General features: G+C 38.6%; 1 protein-coding gene across 1 annotated transcript in view; it reads left to right on the forward strand.

Moving 5' to 3' along the window:
* Ofcc1 (orofacial cleft 1 candidate 1) overlaps window positions 1–22968 on the forward strand; it is a 306918-nt gene that overhangs the window by 213905 nt on the left and 70045 nt on the right. Inside the window, 2 exon segments of the mRNA XM_039096372.2 lie at window positions 3412–3575; window positions 18046–18205. Of these exon segments, the coding sequence (XP_038952300.1) occupies window positions 3412–3575; window positions 18046–18205 (324 nt within the window).

Here is a 22968-nt window from a genome sequence, read left to right on the forward strand (position 1 = left end):
AGTACCATTAGCCACCTTGCTGACTGGCAGAAGGTAAAACTATTTGAGCCAGTTCTGTGCTTTGCACTTCTTCTCTAATTGCTTTTCCAATGGCTGCTCCCCTCATTGTGATTCTGAGTGAAATTTGTGATTCTGAGTGGACTGAGCTAGATACAGCTGGATTCTGTCCCCAGTCTTACTTAGGAGTCTCTAGACAGGCAAGGAAAAGACTATACTGTCAAGCCTGGTTGAACAGGAGATGTAAAGATGCCATCTACATTATGAGAAAACCATATTCTGAGGTATCTCACAATTTCTCCCAAAGGCCTGATTGGCATATCTAGCAGGCAAGTGCTGAGCTCACCGCAATGCCACAGTGGAAGTTAACTGAGGAGGATAAGCAGCTGTCCTTGATTATCTTCTGAGACCTTCTCAGAACAAATGTCTACAGCCCTTGGGGAATGGTCTTCCTTATTCCAGTCAGCTCCCTTAGGCAGAAGAAGACCCAGCCAGCCTCACTGTATACAAGCCAGCTCTCTTCATCTCTTCATCCTGAAAGCATACAGAATTGACTCTGATGCCTCTGATGAATTCTATAGGAAGGCAGCCTCCAGTGTGACCGTCTCGGAATGGCTGTATCCTGAAGAAGTTGACATGAATGTTACAGGATAAATCTAGTGTATTCTTTTTCCAGTTGCAAAGAAAAAAATGCATTTACTCCATTTCCACAAATCAACTCTCCAACTAGTGTCTTTCAGCTTTCAAAACTTCTGTTACTTTTCCTCAGGATGGAAATACCTCCCAGTAGACCCCGTGTCCCAACAGTTTCCTTGGGGACTATATTTCCAACTCCTAATTTTTGGAGACCCAATCAAATTATAATGCTTCCTTAGAAATGTATGGAGTGATGGAGGAAAAAAAAACATCACAGAAGTCAAGGGGAGCTGTTCTCTGGTCCCCAGTCTGCTATTTGTGATGCATGTAACACCCGATGACATAGGTAAGCACTGTGGCCTTCACTTTACCCATGAGCTCCATGTAAAGCTAGGAATGCATACCAATAAAATCACTTACATTTAAAATCACTTGGCATTTAGCTCCCACCATTGCTGGGTGTAACAAATGAGATTTGAAGAGGGAATAAAACTTGGTGAATTCACATATTTCACAATGAATAATGATGAAAAGGCCACAATGAGGTGATGAGGCTCTGCTAGGAGCACAACACACAATGTAAGAGCATCGCTCTGTTGGTTCAGACAAGAACTCATACTCTGTAGAGGGAAACAAAACCACACAGATACACACAGATACAGCATACGTGTTGAGTGTAGGATACCATTTTAGGTCCATGGATGTTTTTTCTTCAAAATCATTTAGGTCTTTCCTAAAGAAGTGGCACCTTTGACGGAGATGTTTAAAAACACACCTGACCCTGCCATTACATTTCCGATCTTGAGTGTTCCCCATAGGACCCCATTTTGAAAGCATGGTTTCCCTGTCTGAGTGCTAGCAGGAGGGAATGGAACCTTTGGGAAGGGGAGCCCAGGGGAGGGAGTTAGAACATTTGGACACACATGCTTTTGGAAGGGGTAAGTGGGGCCCTGGTTCCTTCTTTCTGACTTTCTCCTGGTCATCATGAGGTCAGCAAGTTGGTCCAGCATTTGCTTCCTGTTAGGATGGGCTCCTTCATCTCAAGCCTCGCAGCAATGGAGGAGCCTACTGACTATGGACAGAAGCCCTCAGAATAAGACTTCCTGCCTTCCAAATGTATAGCGCTCTGTATGTTTGTACTTTGTAGCAATGCCAGTAGACCTACTGTATCTCTGCTGCTTTTTAGAAAATCAATTTTTTTTCTTGTCACGTTTCTTCACCATATGTTATTTAAACTTTCCTGGGATTTTCTTCTTGCTCTACAGTGCAGAGGGCTGGCAAGGTCTTAAGCAAGCCTGGGCATGTGCTCTATGGATGAGCTGCATTCTACCTCCTTGTGCCGTTTCCTTTTTTGAGATGAAGGAATTATAAATTGGTCCAGATTGCCCCAGTGCTCACTTTGCAATGTGATCAGACTCGGAACTTGCCATGCCTCTCCTGAGTATCTGGGATGTAGTTCTGCAACGCAAGCTTGTCTGTATCACCCAGCATTATACACATGCTTACTGTCACCCCCACTCACTTAAGAGAGAAGCACATGGGCCTAGTGTCTTATGTAGCTATTTTCTCTTATTTGAGCAGAAGAGCAACTAATAGGCATTCAGTGGGTGAGAATCGAATAAATGATTGGCACCTGCTATTCAGATTATATTATTGAATTCAAACGTATATCATGTTTCCTTGTTGTTTCTCCAATGCATGCATCTTTTTTATCTATTTTGTTATCATTAAGAAAGCAGACAGAGAACCAGGAGAGGCGTTACATTCGACAACCACTACCAATCTACTACTCAGAGCACTAGCACTGGTCCACTCTTGGTCAGATAGAATGATGAACAAACACGGATATACGATAGAAGCTCTGGTGTGGTAAACAGATAGGTGATAGCTGGGACTTTGGAATTCTAGTCATTGCCCACTTACTTGAAAGATATTTTGGTGCAGGGAAAATACTAATTAACCTGTCTAGTCTTTGGTTTCCTTCTCACATATGTGATTTGGATTAGCTACCTTTAAAAGTGCCTTTTCAAACTATATTTACATAATTGCCAGTTTAAGCACTAAAGAAATGGTTTTCTCTCTCAGCTGGAAGGAGAGATTCCTACTTTAGAGTGCTTATCACTTCTACCTGATATCAGGGGAATCACTTCTAAGGGATATTCATGCTCCCCACAATTCAGAGGTCCATCGTGTCATGATGACACTATGGGTTCTTTACAATCCAGAATTTCTTCAAAGACCTCATTACTTTGCATTTATTTATGATCTAGTATAGAATATGTTTCCTCCTCTCAAATCAGGGCATGTTTTTAAATTAACCTAAGGTAAACTTTAGTTTTCAAGCTCACATGAAATAGCCTGGGAACTTTTTGTTATAAGTTTCTAAAATAAGCCATCCCTTTTATGCATCGCACAAATTAAATTCCTATCAAATCTGCTTCAGAAATAAAGGAATCTTTCCACCATCACATTTAATTTCTTTATATCTTGTGCTCATTAAATTCACGAGTTAATAGCACATAAATAAAACATGCCTTTTGCTTCATGAATTGCACGTCAAGTGCATGCACTTTTGAGCCTTGCAAGGGAAAATGAGAAAAATCTGCTAAACCAGGCACGCGAACCCCCCCCCCCATTTTCTCTTTCTTTGTGCAATTTTCAGTACTTACAAGATTTAATTTAGAAACAAATTATGGTACCTTAGTGTTTCATGTCCTTAAATTAATCTGACATGATGATGTCTCCATCCTTATTCCAGTCTATGCTTCCCTTTCTCAGAGGCTTGCACATAATGGGGAGACTCCTATTGCAGATGCAGCGAAACTCTACTGGATGTTCCTGAGAATCAAGCAACCAGCCATCCTTGGTGCTCTGATGACAGTGGTAGTTTACAGTCTGCTGTTTGTCATCTCTTCCCTGAGTTTGTACTTGTATTGCCTCAGGTACGATGCTTCTAGTACTATGCTCTTCAGCTTTTAGTCCTGAAGTTGAGCTGTAATGGAAGGGAGGCAGGAAGGAGGAAGAGAGGGTGAGAGGGAGAGAAGCAGGGGGAGAGAGAGAAAGGAAGAATGGAGGGAGAGGAAAGAGGAGAGGATAGAAACATCTAACTCTTCAGGCAGAATTTCCCTTGGTTATGCACAATTCTTTACATAATCAAAAAGCAAAAGACATGAGTTGATGTTGGGAGAAAAGGTCTAGCTTGGCTGAGGATTATTGTTCTCACTTTTTTCAGGTAATGGCATAACAGAAACAAAGAGTAATTCCTTGACAGATAAAGATAGTAAAGTCAAGGATGATTTGCCCCCCCTTCCATTTTTCTGTCTTTTCCTACTGCTCATCTGCGCACAAATCACCAACTGAAGAATAATCGTCTATCTTTGGTCATGAGTATTCAGATGATCTGGTTGTGCTAGACTGTCAATTAAGCAAGCAAAGTGAATGTGTATGTGTGTGTGTGTGTGTGTGTGTGTGTGTGTGTGTGTACAGATATATGTATGTATTTATATGTGTGTGCATATGTGTGTGAAAGCACCATAAAACCAATGAATACAAAGAAGAAAAATGATAGAAAAACCTTTTATGTGATTGCTGTTTCCCAGGCGTAAAGCTGCTCTTTAGGCCAGCTTCGGGCATCAGTTCAAATCCATGAACTTATTGCTATGGTGAACTTCATAAAGTTACCCCTTTGGCTTTTCTCTGTTTTTATAGATTCGATTATAAAAATGTCCATTTTGCGAGGATATTAGTGCATGGTATAAAATGCAAGTTTATTTGCTCTTCAGTATCCAGCCACTCCACCATTGTCTAATAAAGAAGCCTATCTTTCCCTGATACATTGTGTCAGATATTGGAAAGATCAGCTAAACACTGTGTAGTTCTCACTGGATCCTCTTGCCTCCTGTAGTGGTCAGAGCCTGCCTTTATACTGATGTTCTAGATGCTAATCTATACTAATCTATAGCTCTGTCATATAGTCCATACTCACTTTTGCATATAAAACCAAAAGAACTGAAGTCATTAAAGCACTATTCATACTAAGATGTGAAAAGCACCTAGAAATCTCTCAGGAGAGAAATAGACAATGAAGAATAAATATAAACAATGATTTATTACAGCCACAAAAAATGATCAGAACACTGGAATGTACAGTAATATGGATGAGAATTGAGATCATTATGTGCTAAGTAAAAAGAGTGAATCACAGTAAAACAGAACAAAACAGAACCAGAAACAAATACCACATTATTGTACTATGGTGAGATGTCTAAAACCATCAAAGCCAGAGAATCAGAGTAGAATGTTGATATTCAGGGACTGATGGAAGGAAGAGCAAATGATTGCCATTTGACAGGCATATAATTTCAAATGCTTAAGTAGTAGAAATATGTTATATAGCAATGTGTGTATAATTTATGATAACGTGCTATTTATACGGAGGGTAGAACTCACATTAAATATTCTTAGTCAGATTTTGTTTTAAAAATGCAGTAAGAAATCAAGACAATATTTTTGCGGAGTAGAGGGGAGATAAGAAACCAGTGCAAGTCTGAAGAAGGTTGGTGTAATACCCAGAAACTTCACTGGGAGTGAGGGGTAATCACTGCCACTTCAATGTGATTTGGCCAGAACAAAGACAAAGATGTGCATGACATCAAGTGAAGAGAAGAAGTAAGAAGTCACAGAGTTTTGATGAAGTATGAAATATATTCTTTGTTGAATCAAAATCTTGCAACACACAAGAGTACATGGATGAGATTAGGTTGATAATGTGATCACAGATCACGTGGTTAGAGGATATTTTTTTTTTGGTCCATGCCACAGAATTTGTATTCTTCTGTAGAAAATTGAAGGCAGTGAGGGATTTTAAATAATTTTCATTCTGCTGGTAGAAATAGAGTTGGATTTAATGGGTGGCAGATGGAAAGCAAGAAAAGCTCACCCAAAAGTCACTGTAATTATGTGAACAAAGGATACCCAACCCTTACCCAAAGTGAATGGCAATGGAACGGAAGGTGGTGGTGTGTTTACAAGATGGGTAAGGATCAGAACAGAATTGTGTGGGGGGAGGGGTGCTGAGTTGAAGATAGAGACTGATGGAGAGGATGTTATTTCACATAACTCTAGCTTTTAGATTTGAGCAGATGGGAGTTGGCTATAGCAGTCCATGAGGCACAGATTATTAATAAATAGGAAATAAATGGTTATGGGAGTTAAAATATGAGTTGAATTTCCATTCTAATTGATTGTGTTTTTGAAGGAATTTTTATTTCCATGTGTGTGTGTGTGTGTGTGTGTGTGTGTGTGTGTGTGTGAGTGTGTGTGAGTGTGTGTGTAGGTACTTCTAGAGGCCAGAAGAGTATGTCTGATCTCCTGGAGCTGTAATTACAGGTCATTGTGAGATGGCTAAGGCAGGTGCTGGGAACGGAACTTTCTGCAAGAGCAGCAACTATTCTTAACAGTTGACTCATCTCTTCAACCTCCACCTTGAGATATTTTGATGTTTCTATGGGAACATATCCTATAAGAACTTATGAGGATAAAGGACAAAGAAAGCAACTCTGACTATGGATTTGCCTTATCGATACCTTGAGTTTTAGTGCATGGCAGGAAGTATATTGAACTACAGGAGATTTGCTCAACACAGAATGGTAGCATGTGGCCAATATTTGCTTACTTTTTGTTTTCTTACAAAGCTGCACACAAGTGAAATAGAGTTAGAAAATGAAGTCCTTTATGTGTGGATAAAATTTGAATCTATTTCTATGTAGAAATCAAATTTCCACAAGGAAGAGCCCTTTTGAGAGCACTCAAGCAAAGCAGATGACTAAAGTCTCTGAAGACACAGTTAGAGCACGGGTGAAGACATCTTTGAGTGTTGTAGACAGATGTTAGCTCACAATGCGGAGGAGGGTGGGGCCCTGGTGAGCTGCAGATTCTGGAAGCAGGACACAGAGGGGATTCTCATAGGATAGTCATTGCTTGAGGAGTGCAGTCTCCGCTTCAGTTTCCTTTCAGTGGACAGATCATCCTCTGATGTGGCCCTTATATCGCTAACATAGCTTGAATAGAAGTCTCAATCCTTCAGGGCGAATTGTGTTGTTTTGACCCAGGGCTGGTTTGTATTTTGACATGCCATGAGGGGTATATGTCATCGTTTTAGAGCACTTACTTTCCTTGGCAACGAAAAAAATCTTCCCTGATCCTTCAGTTCACATTTGAGCACCCACTCGTAGTGTGCCCCCAAGCAAAGTTGTTCACTTTCTAGATGATGAGAGCTCTTCTTGTATAACATGATGAAATATAACACACAAGCGTGGATTTTGAAAGAGGATTCACATGAACAATCACTGTATTATTTAAAATGAATAGAGTTTCCAAAAAGTTAGAAGAGCATAGGTCATGAAATTTATACATCTGTGATTTTAAAATTTACAAGATAGCGTTATATATCATTTCAATGAATCTCTTCTCAGTTAAAATGTTTAGAACTACATTCTTCATTTGACATCGACAATTTAATTATATAGATTATTTGTGAAGTATGAAAAAGTTAGCACAGAATTTATCCATCAAATAAGTAGAATTTGTTTTGATATCAAAGGACAAAGATATCTAAAGCCCCGTAGAGAAGTCAAAATCAAAGGCAAGGGAAGCTCAATAACAGGTGGAAATTTATAAAGGGAAAGGATAAGATGGATGGGTCATATGCATATCATAGATAATTAACCTGGAAGAATTCAGCTTCATGAACCTTAGTGTATAAATAAGTCAACTCGATGTATCAGCTGAACGATTTTCCTCTGAACCATTTCAAAATACCTTTCTCTGTGATGACATGGGGCTGGGTAGACCAGTTCTCTGAAGGAAGCACTGCCTACAGCAGATACATGCAGGGAATAAAGTGGAGAGGGCTTGCTATTTTGGGGGGTTTTTTTTGCTTTGTTTTTCTGGCATAAATTTATTAAAGAGTTACAGAATTATAAGAACTTACCTTAGTGAAAAATGCCAATGAAGATTTGTGCATACTGACTGATGGAGGAGGAAATCTAGTCAATATGTACAGGCAGTGATCTTGGTGCAGGGCTATCGCCACAATACTGATAAACAGGCGGACTTGGAGGAACACAAAGGAAACAGAGTCAGTGATGCTGGCTGTTAACAGAGAGTTTGGTTTAGCTCTGGGCATTGGAAGCTCTTCATTATGGGACCTGGACCCTGCTGAGATTGGCTGACTAGTTCTTATTGTTCCAGGAGTCTGGGTAATTTGTTACTGAAGGGTTTCAGTGTTGACAGAATTCCCACTCCCCATGGTTCTGATGAGAGAGTTGACTGAACAAAGATTTTACCCTTGCACAAGACTCTTAAGAATAAGGATACTTATTTGGGGCTTGATTTTATACTTGAAAAAAAAACATTTGTGTTTTTATGTTTTTTCCTTTATTATTGAAAGAATCACTGCTATGTAGAAACTATTAAAAAGAATAAAAAAAGTAAATTAAAGACCACAATAATTTGATCATCTAGACAAAGAAAATATTGGTATTTACTTCCCCCTTTCCCATCTTGTGTGTTTAATTTCACCAAGTTGTATGTGTGCCATAAGAACAGACTAGGTATTGTTTCTCCTTAAAGTATGATCAAAATTTTACTGTCCTTACAAAGTTCTTAAACATTTAATGCCCATACAATTTTACACAACATGTTGTGTGTGAAGTAAAGGTATATAAATATATTTACTGTTGGATGAGAGCTTCACGTTTTTTCTGCATCTTATAATAATTCTGATGAAACTTTGAAAGCACAGAATCTTGCCTACATTTAAATTATTCTTTGAATAGGATCCTAAATCCACACACAGGGCTTGAGAAGGTAGAATGTGCTGAAGATAACTATAATGGAATAACTATAATAACTATAATGGAATAACTATAATAACTATAGGGAATTTTCATGGGCACGTGTTTTCCAGGAAATGAAAAGAGGTAGGGGAAATTGATCATAACATGTTACACAATGCTAATGGACGGACCAGAACCCTGTTTTTCTTCTAAGTGTGAATTCCTTTATTTACTACATAATCTTCATATATTTACTATGTATTACTGATCCATCTCATCGATCTCTTTTTGTCAATTGCTCTTTAAACCTCCCCTTTGTCTTTCCTCTAGAGATCATTCTAGTGTTTTTGCTCACTCAGTTATGAGCTCCAGCTATCATAACAGTGTCAACCCCTTTGTTATAGCTTCAGCAGATAATTTCTACACTTCCTAATTGCCTTACAATTTGTATTTGGCTTCTGAAATACAGATACTTAGCAGAGGGTGGTTATGTATACCTGTAAGTCTGTCACTAGAGAGACTGAGGCAAGAGTTACTGCTGTTAGTTAAAGGCTAGCTTCGCCTGCATAGCATCTGGGCAGCCTAAACTAAAAAGCCAGAGCCTGTCTGAAAAGAGTAAGACAAAACAAAAAGGTAAGGCGTTTAAAATTCACCACCAGCACAGCATTTTCCCCACAAATGTTATAAATTACTCAAGTAGCTCAAATTTTAAAAATAATTCTCATGAAAAAATGTACAACTCTATTCTCTGTTATGCAATTTGATATTTTAAAGTTAGATTCCTTGTTGTAAGGCACACACACACTTCATTTTGTGTGGCTAATCAGTAGCTAAGCAAAATGTCTTTTTATCTTTTTTATTTTCCTGGCCTGTTAATTTGATGTAATACTAAAATATTAGTTATTTTGTCAGTCTATCTTCTTGGATTGGTAAAGTGATTTAAATCAACCATTTTGTGTTCTCAGTGCGCACCAGGATGAGCTTCCTCTTTCTGCAGCCTCTTTTATAAAATTTATCTTTTTATTAAATCTTTGTAGTCAGTCCCTAGCTCAGTGTTTAGCCTTGCAGCAAACGAATGACGTCTCTGCAGACATTGTTTGCATAGTTTAATTGTAAAACTTTTATCTGAATAATATCAGAGATCTGCAGGCCATGTATATGTTTGTTAATATAATACAGAGAATTGGAGACCATGATTTAAATGTAAGTTAGATTCATTTAAGCGTTTAGATTCCTGGAAGCTGTATGCAAATTTAAAACACTGATAATCAAGTTAATTAATCTGGGGGTGAGGTTGTATCTTCTTCATCATTGACTTAACAGTTCCAAATAGCATTATAGGTTTTAGCTGCTGCTTTGGAAAATTAATTTATATCAAAAATAATTTAAGGGCCAGTTTCAATGAAAATGTCATGAGCATATTACTGTTTGGGGGAGGTATATGAAATAACCAAAGAATTTTCCCTCTTATAAATCATTCTTTCTTACAGTGGTTTTTTTTTTATTAAAGACAATTTTTGATTAAAATTTATTAAAGAAAATCTTGATGAAAATTATGAAGGTTTTACAGGTAATATAACCCCAACAGTGTTGCCCGGCTTGTAATCATTCTCTATCCTGATTTACCGAGACTGTGCATGGGAAAACATGCTTGCATAGGATAAACATAGCTCTGATATCTGGGTCCTACCTACATTGTTCCCCCTGTGTCAGTGATTCTTAGTGTGGTGGCCCTTTGATTCATTTCCTCATGGTGTAGTGACACTTATGTTCATTACAACTTCATAAGTGTAATTTTGCTACTGTTAGGAATCCTAATTTAAATATCTGTGTTTTCTGATGGGTTTAGTGACCCCTATGAAAGGGTCCTTTGAACTCTGCCACCCACAGGTCGAGAACTCCTGTTTTAAGTAGTGTGAATGCCATCGGAATTGCTCATTGCTGTTGGAACATACACTTAAATGTTTTTGCCTCCATTCCATTAAATGCATTCTTCTCTTCCTTCTGACTTTTGGTATGGGCAACACGTCCATCTTGGTGCTTCCTGTCCTTCTGCCTTACCTTCAACAGATCTCATCCTCCCAGGTAGATAGGAGAAGCTAGGGCAATATAAAATGGGGAATTTTTTTTTCTTTTAGAAAAGTCATAGCAGGAGCTGGGCAGTGGGATGTGGAAGGTTGAAGGAGGAACCTCACCACTAGCTGGGATCCGGTCTAGGCTACATATTCAAATCCAGTCTGGTGCTTCATATTGGGACCGTATTTCAGAAACAAAGTAGAAAATAACAAGAAAATAAAACTTTCATAAACCTCATCACGAAAACAACTGAAGTCTACAAGATAGTCGGTTAAGTCTGAGAAATAGAGTCAGAAACTCTCAACCAACCATTGGACTGAAAACAGGGTCTCCAATGGAGGAATTAGAAAAAGAACTGAAGGAGCTGAAGGGGTTTTCAAGCCCATAGGAAGAACAGAAATATCAACCATCTAGACCCCCTAGAGCTCCCTTAGACTAAACCACCATTCAACAAGTATACGTGGAGGGACCCATGGCTCCAGCCACATATGTAGCAGAAGATGGCCTTATCGGGCATCAGTGAGAGGAGAGGCCCTTGGCCCTGTGAAGGCTCAATGTCCTAATGCCGGGGAATGCCAGGACAGGGAGATGGGAGGGAGTGGGTGGGTACCTTTATGAGGTATGACACTGTCATAGAGGCAGGGGAAAGGGGGAAGAATATGGGGATTACCGAAGGGGAATCACAAAAGGGGATAACATTTGAAATGTAAGTAAAGAAAATATCTAATTAAAAAAAAGAAAAAAAGAGAGGAAATGATTCATTGGTAAATCTGTCTCTTGGTGAAATGGCTTCTGGTAAATCAGCCTGCTACTAATGCCTCTCATATAGAAGAAATTAAAGCAATAGACTAAGGTTTGTCCTTTCAAGCCATGAATAGAAGATCCAGGACATGTGAGTTTGGCTGGTGGCTGTCAGGAAGGTGTGCCTATCAGCATGAAGACTGTCATAGACTGTCTGAGATAGGCCAGTCTCTGACTTGAGCTGTTTTGGGGTCACTTGGCGTGAGGAGCTTCCACAAGTACTTTTACAGAAGCATTTGTCTCTGATAGCATCAATACCAAGGGACAATGTTAGTTCCTAGTTCGCTCTGTTTCCCAATATTTTTTTTCCATAAAGACTCTTCCTAAAAACATTCAATAACCATATCACTAAACAGTTGAAGGGCGAAACAACGCAAGCATCTTCATTTTCAACTAAGAACTAAGTATGGTTATTTGTGCATTAAAACAAAACCAAACAGTATGCTGAGGTCACTTTACCCTGTATTCTAGTGTCACATAGCTACTCGAGGTCATATGTGACAGACCAAATAAAAGATCTTTGATCTGAGTAGCAAGGTATTTGACTCTTCTCTCTTCTGTGCTGAACCAGAAGTGCTTAGAATAAAAAAAATCATTGGATTAGAAATTTCATAAATAAACGAACATGTTTATTTATAGGGTGGAGATAAATCTTTTCCTTAAACATGAAATATAATTGCCAAGTTACATGTTCCAATGGGGGGGGGGTGTTATGTTTGTAAAACACCTCCCAGCATTTGATGAAGGGCTCAACGCTCATCACAGCTCTCTTGTGCATTCAGTCACCTTAGCAATGTCAAAGGAGCTGGATGAAAGTTTGACTTTTTGGCCTTATGCACGTTAAAAAAACACAGCATAATGTGTTTACAATGGGGGTAAATGCACAAAATGTGAAAATAAACAAGTGCAAACAACCAAGTAAATGATTACTAACCCACGGGGGCACAACATTCACCAACTCTCCCCCTGACAGCTCTCTACTCTAACTTGGTATTTCTAAGTCTCCATTCAACTCTCTGAGCCCTCTGCTCTGCCTCCCTGCCCAAGTGATGTTTTCCCACTAATGATCTGTTAAGTGGGTTAATATGAGCCATCTCACATGCTAAACACTTCAGATGGATTCCTGGTGATGCTGATGTTGGTCACATTTGCCAGGGAACTGTGCTTCATGGTGGCAGACAGTGTGTCCGTCTTGGGGGTGGCTCTGACACTTGACAGTCTTCTTGGTCATTGACATTGGTCATGACACCAGCACTGTGATCAGCAATGTGCTTTCCTGGTGGCGACATTTAAGACAGTGAGTTTAATGGGAGAAAATGCTGCCACTGTTTTGGTTGCCTTTCCACAGTGCGTTTCCCTGGAACAGATCTTAAATCAGGTCTATCTGCATAATGGGAGGCCTCAGTGTCCTCAGAGGAATAGCAGTCAGTGTGGGCTCACACGACAAAGCTGATCCTTCCAGACTGACCCTTAGAAAGGACAGAACCCCAAGCCTAACCAAGACAAGACCAGGTCTCGAAATACTCTCAGAATTCCCAAGTACAGAATTTCCTTTTAAAAATCACATTCCCCTTGGGTTGGTTTATGACAACAACATGGTTAGTTCTCACCCTGCACGACACTATTCTTGGTAGTAAGCTCCTAAGTATGACAACAGAGGCATAGATAATGAGATCCAAAGAAAGCAAATTGTACTCCATGAAACTTACAGATTTGTACTTAGAGTATGACGTACAATACAGACACAGAGTATAGGAGAATAGCAAAAGGCTTTTATCTAATATCCCGACTGAACAAGAAAAACCTGCAATACCATAATGAAAAGGTAACATTATTTAAAGACTGGAAGAGACCTTGGTTAAGGAATATATCAAAAGTGCATGTAATCATGAGCTGATGCTTAGCATTACTAGTTAATGGGAAAATGAAATCAAAATCACCATGAATAATGACATCGCACACCGAAGGACTGTTACCATCAAGACCATTGAGACAAACATTGAAAAGGATCTGAAGAAGTTAGAACTCTTGGGCACTGTTGGAAAGAATACAAACCAATGTGCTTTTATATAAAACAGTGAGGGTGGAAGGTCCTTAAATAACTAAATCCACAATTTTCACGTAACCTATTTCTGCATACATATCCCAGAGAATTAAACCTGGATAGCAAAGAAATGCATGAGAAAGTTCGGTGCTACGATATGCACTATTTCTCTCCATCATACAGTATGTGCAACCTCAACCAGGCTCTGTCTGGCCTACATTCAGGCTGATGTGATTTCTGGGCTCTCCATTCCTGTATCGTCCCCAAGCCTGGAATCCTAACCTTGCCTCAGCCTAGCTCACTGTGCATCTCTCAACACTTTGTCCTCCCAGAATGGGGCATGTAAGCACATGTGTTAACCGAGCCAGAAACTGAGGAATGTAAGGAGAGGGCAATTGTCCCTGTACAGTGTGAGATGGCACAGATGTTGAAAATGTTCACCCCAATGTCTAGATCCCTGTGATGGCTCCCTCTGGAAACAGGATCAGAAGAACATATTGACTGTGTATCCAGCTGTGTAGACCTTTGGATTTTCTGAATTTGTTTCTTTTTCTGAAATTCTGTTTCCCTCTTTATTTCTTTTTTATCCTTCCTGAGTACTTTTTTCCCTCGTTTCCTTCTATTTGTGACTCCAAATCAGACTCAGATGAATTCCATTGAATATTAAACATGGTGGTGAGTAATCGGTGGTTTCCAGAAACCTATCGTCATACATACCAATACCTAGCTGTGCTCTGCCTCCTGTAACGTGTGTGACAGTCCCACTGCAGACCACGTGCATTTCAACATGTAGTAACAATACGAATGGAGTTTAGCCAACCGACTATATTGTGTTTACTCAGAACCTTCCCTAATGTAATGGCACCAGGAAGTACTCACACCAGACATGCACTGACCACTCTGTGTGTAAAATGACACTTTTTTATGTAAAACCTGTACTTATGTACATTTGCATTTAAAACAGTTAAAAGTTGCAGATTTCATCTTTTCTCAATGCCCTTAAAATGGTCCAGTACCTGTTCACACTTGTCCTTTTTAGCTTAGAAAGAAATGGCACATATTAGGTTTCTGGAAAAGACCCACATTCCAATATGAACAAACATAGGCATCTTCTGCTGTGAATTGCTGTGTATGTAGGGCAGAGGGCAGAGGACTTGGCAAAATGCTTGGTTTCATTGACCGTCATCAGCACCTGTGGCAGAGTATGTGACCTATTTCTGCAAACCACAATGCCTAAGGCATCGCAGACAGGTGGACTGCAGTTCCCTTTTTAATTACATTTTGAAGGAATAACTTAACGGAAAAAAAAACCAATCAGGCATTCTGAAAAGTCCTGTTGTTAAAGGAAATCCAGGTTTGCAGTGATCACCAGCAATGCTGTAATTTTCCTTAATAGATGTCAGAGAATATTAGCTACCTCTTAAACACCTCAAATCTGCAAATACTATAAAAATTATATCTGCCTCTCTCAGATTCACTAGCTGGCATTTGTATGGTTGCTTTTGCTCTCCCCATCTCCTGCTCAGTGGGAGACAGTGTCTTTCACTGACATCATTTCACTTGACACATACACACATTGAAAATGGAGCATGCAAAATATTCTTTTATTTTGCTAATCAAGGTCCCCGATACACTATTTTAGGACAAAAGTAGAACTTTTTTTCCTTTTTGAAATTCACCAACTTTCTGAGGGAAGTATGAAAAAAAAAACCCAAAACCAAACCAAAACAAAACCAACATCAAAGAATAAAATTCCCTCATATCTAAAATATTAAAATCATGTTTGGATATGTGTTGTATTACAAGACTAATTATATAATAAAACTACATAACCAGGAATTTTTATTTATTTTTGTCGACATATACAGTCACGAAGTATCTTTCCCTTATTTGTGTAAACTGGCTTTATAGATCTGTAAAATATGCAGAAAACTAATAAAGGTTTGTAAATTGACTCATTAACAACACACCACGGAGCTTTACATTGGAAAATGCCACCCAAAATGGCAAGAAAAAATTAAATATGACTAAAATGCAATTAATCTTTGCACAGCTTTCCATATTCCAATGTGCCATTTTGTTCTCTGTCAAAACATTTGTTAACTGTCCTGCAGATCCAAGCTTTGATGTTTACATAATTATTCTTTCACACGGAATAAAAAAGAAATAAAAAGAAGACAGACATTTTCTGGGCAAACAGCACAGAAGCCAGCAGAAACAGGACTGTGAGTCCTAATTAATTCAAAGTTAATTGCATTGTTGATAATCCTTAAATCTTCATATAGAAACTGTTTACAACACCGAGTTGACAGTAATTTAACTGCGCTAAATCACCATGGCAACAGAAAGATGTACCTTACAGTGAACAAACAGAAGAGAATGGTCAAGAGTAGTTAGTCCTTGCTTAATAAGCCAACGAGCAAGGCATCCAAATGGCTGCGCCAGAATCTCCAAGCAGAGCACAACAGTGAAAGCATCCACGATGGCGTCAGGCTGGCGGGGATGCAGGTACGGGATACAGGACGAGCATCTGTGCAAACACAAATGCTGCATACGCAAAATCGTGCATTTGATTCCCAACAGATGTAGACATATAGTTGCATTATATATCAGGCTATATAACCAGTCTTGTGATGAATTCAAAGTCATTGAAAAATGAAACACACTCATAGATATTATTCAGAAATGCATTTTTGTTTAAAAAAAAAACAAGTCACTGGTACTATTTTAGAACGAATCCAGTTAGTTGAATGAAGCTGTTAGTTGTATGCGTTTAAGACAGGGTTTCACTATGTGACCTGGCTGGCCTGGAAATTGTGTTGTAAAGCAGGCTGACTTTGAACTCACAAGAAATCTACCTGCTTCTGCCTCCTGAGTATTGGAATTAACAAGTATGTACTACAACACCTGGAAATACATGATAAAACTTGAATCAACAGGAAAGAATAAAAGAAACTTTGGACTTAGCTCTTCTTTTAAACTATTTTTGCTTTGTTTTCTCAGAATAAGTTTAACTTTTTAAAAATGTAGACTATTAACATACAATGTAAGGATTAAATTAAGTCTTAGATAGTACAATACAGTGAAATTGACTACCATTATAATGAACAGTCAATAAATTCTATTATGGATTGTCTGAATTAATTAGAAGAAAATCTCATTATTCTGGCCAGAGAAGTAAAATGCTTCCAGTTTTCTAACTGGTATATTCCAAAGATAATTTTTGTACTATGGCTAAGTATATTTTTCTTGAGGATTTCATACATGAGTATTGTATTCTCATCACCCCCTAATTTCTCTTAAGCATCCCCTCAAATTATAGCCTCTTCATTAATTATAACTATTACATACACATTTGTACATGGTTTTACACACACACACACACACACACACACACACACACACACATAGATACACTGCTGACTCCATTTAGAGTTACTCAAATGTACGTATGTTAAGGGTTGATCAATTGGGGTTGGAGAAGCGCCATGGTTCTTATCCCTGAAGAAGACCAATCCTGTCTCTCCTAGCAGCTGTTAATTGCCTGCAAGTCTTCCTTTAGGAGTAAATCCTTGTGAGCTATCTCCTACCCAGACTGATATATTAACTAGTTGTCATTGAGTTGATCTTGTTTAGGTAATCATACTGAGATATCATGGCTGTGGCTTCCCTGAGTAGAAGACACTATCTTGTAGCAGACTCCTTGTTCCTCTAGCTCTTAAAATCTTTATGCCACCCTCTTTCATAGTGTTACCTGAGCCTTAGGCATGGGGTTGTAGATATACCCATTGTATACCGTACAGTCTGAGGCTCATTTTTTTTTTTTGTAGCAGATGGAGACTATCTACCATCTCAGAAATTCACAAGTGGTTCAAATGCAGAGGACAGCTGGCTAAATATCTTGAGAGTCCAGTCCACACCACAGTTACTTTTGAAACTTCTCCTGGTTAGCATATTAATACTGATCTATGAAGGACCTTGGTCTAGCCTAGAGGATCCCAACACACAGCTATTGAAACTAAGTCGGGGTATGTAAGGAAGGATAAACAGGCTCTTCTTTCTTTAAGAGTTTCACTTGTCCTCTGTGTTTCAGCAGATAAATTAAAATAAATACAAGTGGATTTGGAACAGCATACATATGGGTACTTAATGGAAAATGTTCCTAAACACTGACTTAATTAATGTCCAAAATACTCCTAGAGATGTTACTTAAGAGCATCTTACAGGACATGAGGAAGGTGAGGACAGAGTGGAGAGGGAGGACCTATTTTCTAAATCAACTTATGGAGGAAGATTGATTCCAAATTTAATTTTCTTCAGGAAAATTCATAATATTTACCTAAGTTGGATGTTCAATCGAAATCAGTGGCCAAATATCCCTCAATGTTCTGCCATCTGTTGGCTATCACAAACTAGCCAGTAGGAAATAATAGAACAACACCCAGGTTGCATTTGTTGGATTAGAATATGTAGCTGAGAAAACATTTAAGTTATTTCTGGAAACTTAATCATCAAATAATTTCTGAAGAAAAAGAATGAGATAGGTGAGCCGAATAAATAGATGTTGCCAAGAAAAAAAATTTCAACTTGTTCAATACTTTGGAAAAGAATGTTTGGAAAAATGAACTGAGCTAAGAAATCCTCTTTTCTTAGGGTATGCAGTGACTCTTGGGTACTGGATGCATTTCAGAGAATCCACAGTGAAGAAAGCAAGTTCTTCCTCCCACACGATTTGGAACTTTCCAATCAGGAGCTGAGTCACATCGTGAAAAGGTCTGCGCAGTGGAGAGGGATCCATGGTGAGAGAAGGAAGGTGAGTTGGAGTGAAGCTGGCCTGATTCTGCTAAAGAACTCTTCCCCACACTACCCCACCGCCCAACCCTACCTCTTCACCTCCCCACTCTCCCGGCGCATCAGTAAGCTGTGCCTTCCCTCGTGCTGTAATGGAAGTGGTTCAGTATCTTGCTCGGTACCACATTATGGATTTTGGGATTTGATGTTATACATGTTTCAGTTTATTAGTCAAAACGAATTCTTAGTGTAGATGTTATTTTCTCACACACACACACGCATGCATGCATGCACGCACGCACGCGCGCGCGCGTGCTGAGAAACAAGCTTCAATGTAGCAATAGGCAGAAAGAAGGAAGGAAATAAATTTCTTCCTGTAGTCTTTTGTTGCCTTTCTTTGTGAGTCCTTAGAGTGTTTTTCTTCCTTAGGTTTCCCCTACAGGCTTTAAATAAATACATTTTAATCTTTTTGGTAGTACTGGACATTTTCTTCCACAGCTTTATCTCTATCAGTGTCATCAGAGTCTGTATATCTATTTTTCCTGCTTGTTTTTCACTGCGTACACCACTTTGATCAACTGCTTTCAAAGTATTGCCCGCCCTGTTAAAGGTCGTCACATATAGATATGTGACCACATTTCCCTTTTGAGTCCCAAAATACATAGGCCAGTAGCTTGTCTTGACATTTTCAGATGGATAGCCCAAAGATAAACTACTGTGATTCAACCCAAATTGGTCCCAGACTTGTTTTTACTTAGAATATGCCCTCCACCTGGGTCAGGACACTGATGGAATTAGACTCCCGTGGTCGTGGGTCATAGCATGCTCATCTATTCGGGAATGCAAGGGACCTGAATGCAGAGATTTTTTCAAATCGGCCCTCATCTTGTTGACTTTTATTTGAGCAAATCCCGTTGAATTTACTGAGATTTTCTTCTCTAATCTATTTTCCTTTACAACATAGATGCAGGCCCTTGGTGCCCCCTGAGACAGAGCCGCAGAACAGCAATGTCTACTTGTAATTTCACCCTGCTGATGCCCCATTTTCACACCGTGGATTCCTTCTCTGCTCTGGTTATCACGATTTTTCTAACATGTAAATGCAACCAACCCTGCCTTTCTTCCCATTGACTGTTTCTCGCCCACGTTTTGAGTCACATCTCCTGCGTCTTCACCCCTCTCTCCTCTTTTCCAATCAGCATCCATCTTTTAAACAATGCAAATCATTCATAAGTACAAACAATTTATAAACACTTATTTTCTAGGTCACAGATGCTCCCTTTTATGGGTGATTCATTACCTTATGTGCATGGTGTGACAAGCGTCATGCTCCAAGTCTTCATCCAAGGGCCTTCTCTATAGATTTAATCCAGACAGGACTGTTTTCTTTTGGTTAGAACTTCTTGTCCTACCTGACTGTCCAGCGTTTCTGACACTTGAGAATGCTCATAAGTTCCTCTTTCTTTGACACTAACCTCTCCTTGTAGATTTAGAGTGATCTCTTCAACTTTATATCATTTGTGTTTTTTAAGTAGATACTTACTAAATGAATGTTAATATATTCATTAACTTTTGGCATGTTCGTTACTTATTGTGATAAAATACCACAACCAAAGGCAACTCAAATGTTTATTTTGGCTTAGGATTCCAGAAGGCTTAATGTCCGTGATGGTAGGAGCAGTAATTTGATGATTACATTTCAACCACACACAGAAGGTTGAGAGAGAAGTGGAAATGAGAGTGAATGTATCCCTTCAAAGCTCATGCTTAGTGGCACATTTCCTCCAGCAAGGCTCTACCTCCTATAGGTTCCATAATGACCCACAAACAGCACCCAAACTGGAGACCCAGTGTTCAAATGCATGATCCTATGGGGGCATTTTTCATTCACTTCACTATGGATGAACATACTTAGGTCGCCCATGGAATGGACATACACAATGAACCTTATCCTGCTACCTACTTAACAGAGATTTAAATGTTAGCTCGGGAAACTATAGGCTGTTTTCCTTCACTCAGATGTCTGTGTCTTTACCTCTGCTTTATAATTAACCTAACAGGGGAACTGACTTTTCTCAGATCATTGAGAAACAAACCAGATTCAAGTCTACTGTGTGTTCATGCTACGTTCTCCGTGACTTACAAAACCTGTGTAAAGGTTCAAAACAGTTGAAATTAATTATTCAAGAGCACTTCCTCTCTGTGATAATTGCCCAGTGCCTAGGGTATCTATAAAGAGCATTTTTTATTTCATTATTAAGTTTCACAACATGTAAGTTTAGAAACTTGGAAGCTATCCAAAGTTGAGTACCAGGATGATCTGATATGAACAGCAGGTTTTTTTTTTTTTAAAGACAGAGGAAAACATAACTATTGTGATAGTTCTTGGCTCTGGTTAGCAAATGGGTGATAGGACTAATACTTTAATGCTAGAAAGGAATATTGAAAGTTACAAAATTATTAATGTTTATGCTGTACCTTACAAGATTAGCTGATTCATGTTGGAGGCAAAGGAGAACTTGGGAGACTTTAAACTTTGAGTGGCAGTAACATTTTGCATTCACATTCAAATGTAGCAGAGAAAAACCAAGTAGATTAAATGTAATTAAAGTAAACAATTTAATCAAAATGATAGTAGAATAGGTTTTGATTTGGATGCAGTTGGGCCATATGTCTATATAAATATCTGTTAACTTTTTTACAACACATACTGACTCAGTCTCCATCCGGGTAAGAAATATGAATATGTTTTATAAACACCTTGAAATCACACAGAATACCTGTTACTCTATAGTGAGAGCATTATGTTTATTAAGAATACACCGACACTCTCAAGAGATGCCTCATAAAGTCTCTTGCTCCTAAGGCTGACAGCTTGGGTTTGTTCCCTGTTACCCATGCTGTAAAAGTAGAGAACCAACTCCCACAAGCTGTTCTCTGACATACACATGCATGCTATGGAACACATATGTACATACATGCATACACATGTATATACCCATATTTGCAGGCATGAATAAACTGTCATTTTTTTAATTAAAAAAAGTAGTCCTGAAGAGATGTATTGTGGTGTTCTTCCTGGGAATCCAAGTTTGATTCTTTGCATTCACATCTGTTGGCTCAACCGCCTTTAACTCGTAGCTCTGGGAGAGATCTGACACTTCTGCTGCTGAAGTCACCTTCATTCATATTACATAACCACACATACGCATAACTGAAAATAGCAAAAAAATCCATATTTAAACATTTAAAGTGAATTCATAGACTTATCTTTGACTTGTTTGTTAGGTCTCTTGGGTCCTGAATATTTGCATTTTGAAGCCTTATAATTCCCTTTCCATGTGATCCTTCTTATGTTGTCTCATGTTTGCTTGGTCAGTCTCTTTCAGAAAGGAAGCAAGCTGCGCTTTTGAACAGCTGACATGCTAATCTCAAGGTACAATGCCAGTTTAACTGAGAACAATTATTTATAATCTAAAATTCCAAATTAAGATCGGAAGGTGGATTTTTGATATAAAAATATTTCAAATGTGTAAACTAGAATTCTTTTTGACATTGATCCATCCATCCATCCATCCATCCATCCATTCACTCACTCACTCATTGTGTGCTTACATATCCATATCACAGCTTCCCATGTACAGGTCAGAGTACCACTTATAGGAGTTGATTCTCTCAGTCCACCATGTAGGCCCTGTGGGGATCAAATTCAGAGCTTCAGGCTTGGTGGCAAGTGCCTTTACCCACAAATGCATCTCCTTGTTGCCTAGAATTCTTGCGCTCTCATATTTAACTGCAAATTTTGTCATAATGCTATTAAGAATACGAGTCGCCTTTTTATGTGCTGGAAAAAATTGCACCATAAATGGATACTTTATAATATGCTTAATTTCCTTTTATTAAATTGATAAGTGCAAAAGCACAAAGTGTGACACTATGATGGGAAGTTAACACTTGAATTTTACAATTTTTACATTTTCATTCATATATTTTTTCATCTGTGCAGTGACAGCCAAGATGATAATTTCAAAGTATTGTAGCCATCATTTCTTATAAGGAAAGGTCACTTTCAGTAGTCAGAAAAGACATCATTCTATTAAACTAATTTGCCTACATGCAAATTTTGTCATTTTTACCTCATTAACTATTTATCATGGAGTAAAAAGTATATATATTCATGAAGGGGCAGCTTGCAGCCTGATGGAGCTGGAACTAATATTTTGCAACTCTAATGACTTTTTTGCATCCTTAATTAGATAGCATAAGGTTGATATGATTAGGTCAGGATGTAGTGTTTTTCATTAAAATACATTTTAGAAGCTGTATTCATAATCTGCCCTTGCAATTAAATAATGAGCCTATGAATTTAATATTATCGACCCAATTATTATCCCATGCAAACGTATACCTTTAATAAATTTGTGCCGTAGGACCTTCATTAGCAGCAGAAAGAATGATATTTCTAGGTCTGTAGATTGAATAGCTATGGTTAAAGTTATGTAATGATCTTAAATGTATCAGGAAGGAAAGCTCCAATACCTAGACTTTCAATTCCAAATGTGACTCACTATTTGCTGAGGACACATTTACATTGAAATTATTTTTCTTAAAGAAACTACCTCTTTAACATGGGGTTTAACTGGAGCTCCTTAGCAAAAGAAGCAAGGTGTTAGGTGGAAAGGAAGGTGAGAGGCAGCCTGTACATTATGGGACAATAATGTGCAAAGTACAGAGATCTCCTCAAGACCTATTGGAAAGCATACAATCTTAAACGTCCATTTCTCA

Source organism: Rattus norvegicus, chromosome 17 (assembly GCF_036323735.1).
Source record: "Rattus norvegicus strain BN/NHsdMcwi chromosome 17, GRCr8, whole genome shotgun sequence".
NCBI classification, from domain to species: Eukaryota; Metazoa; Chordata; class Mammalia; order Rodentia; family Muridae; genus Rattus; species Rattus norvegicus.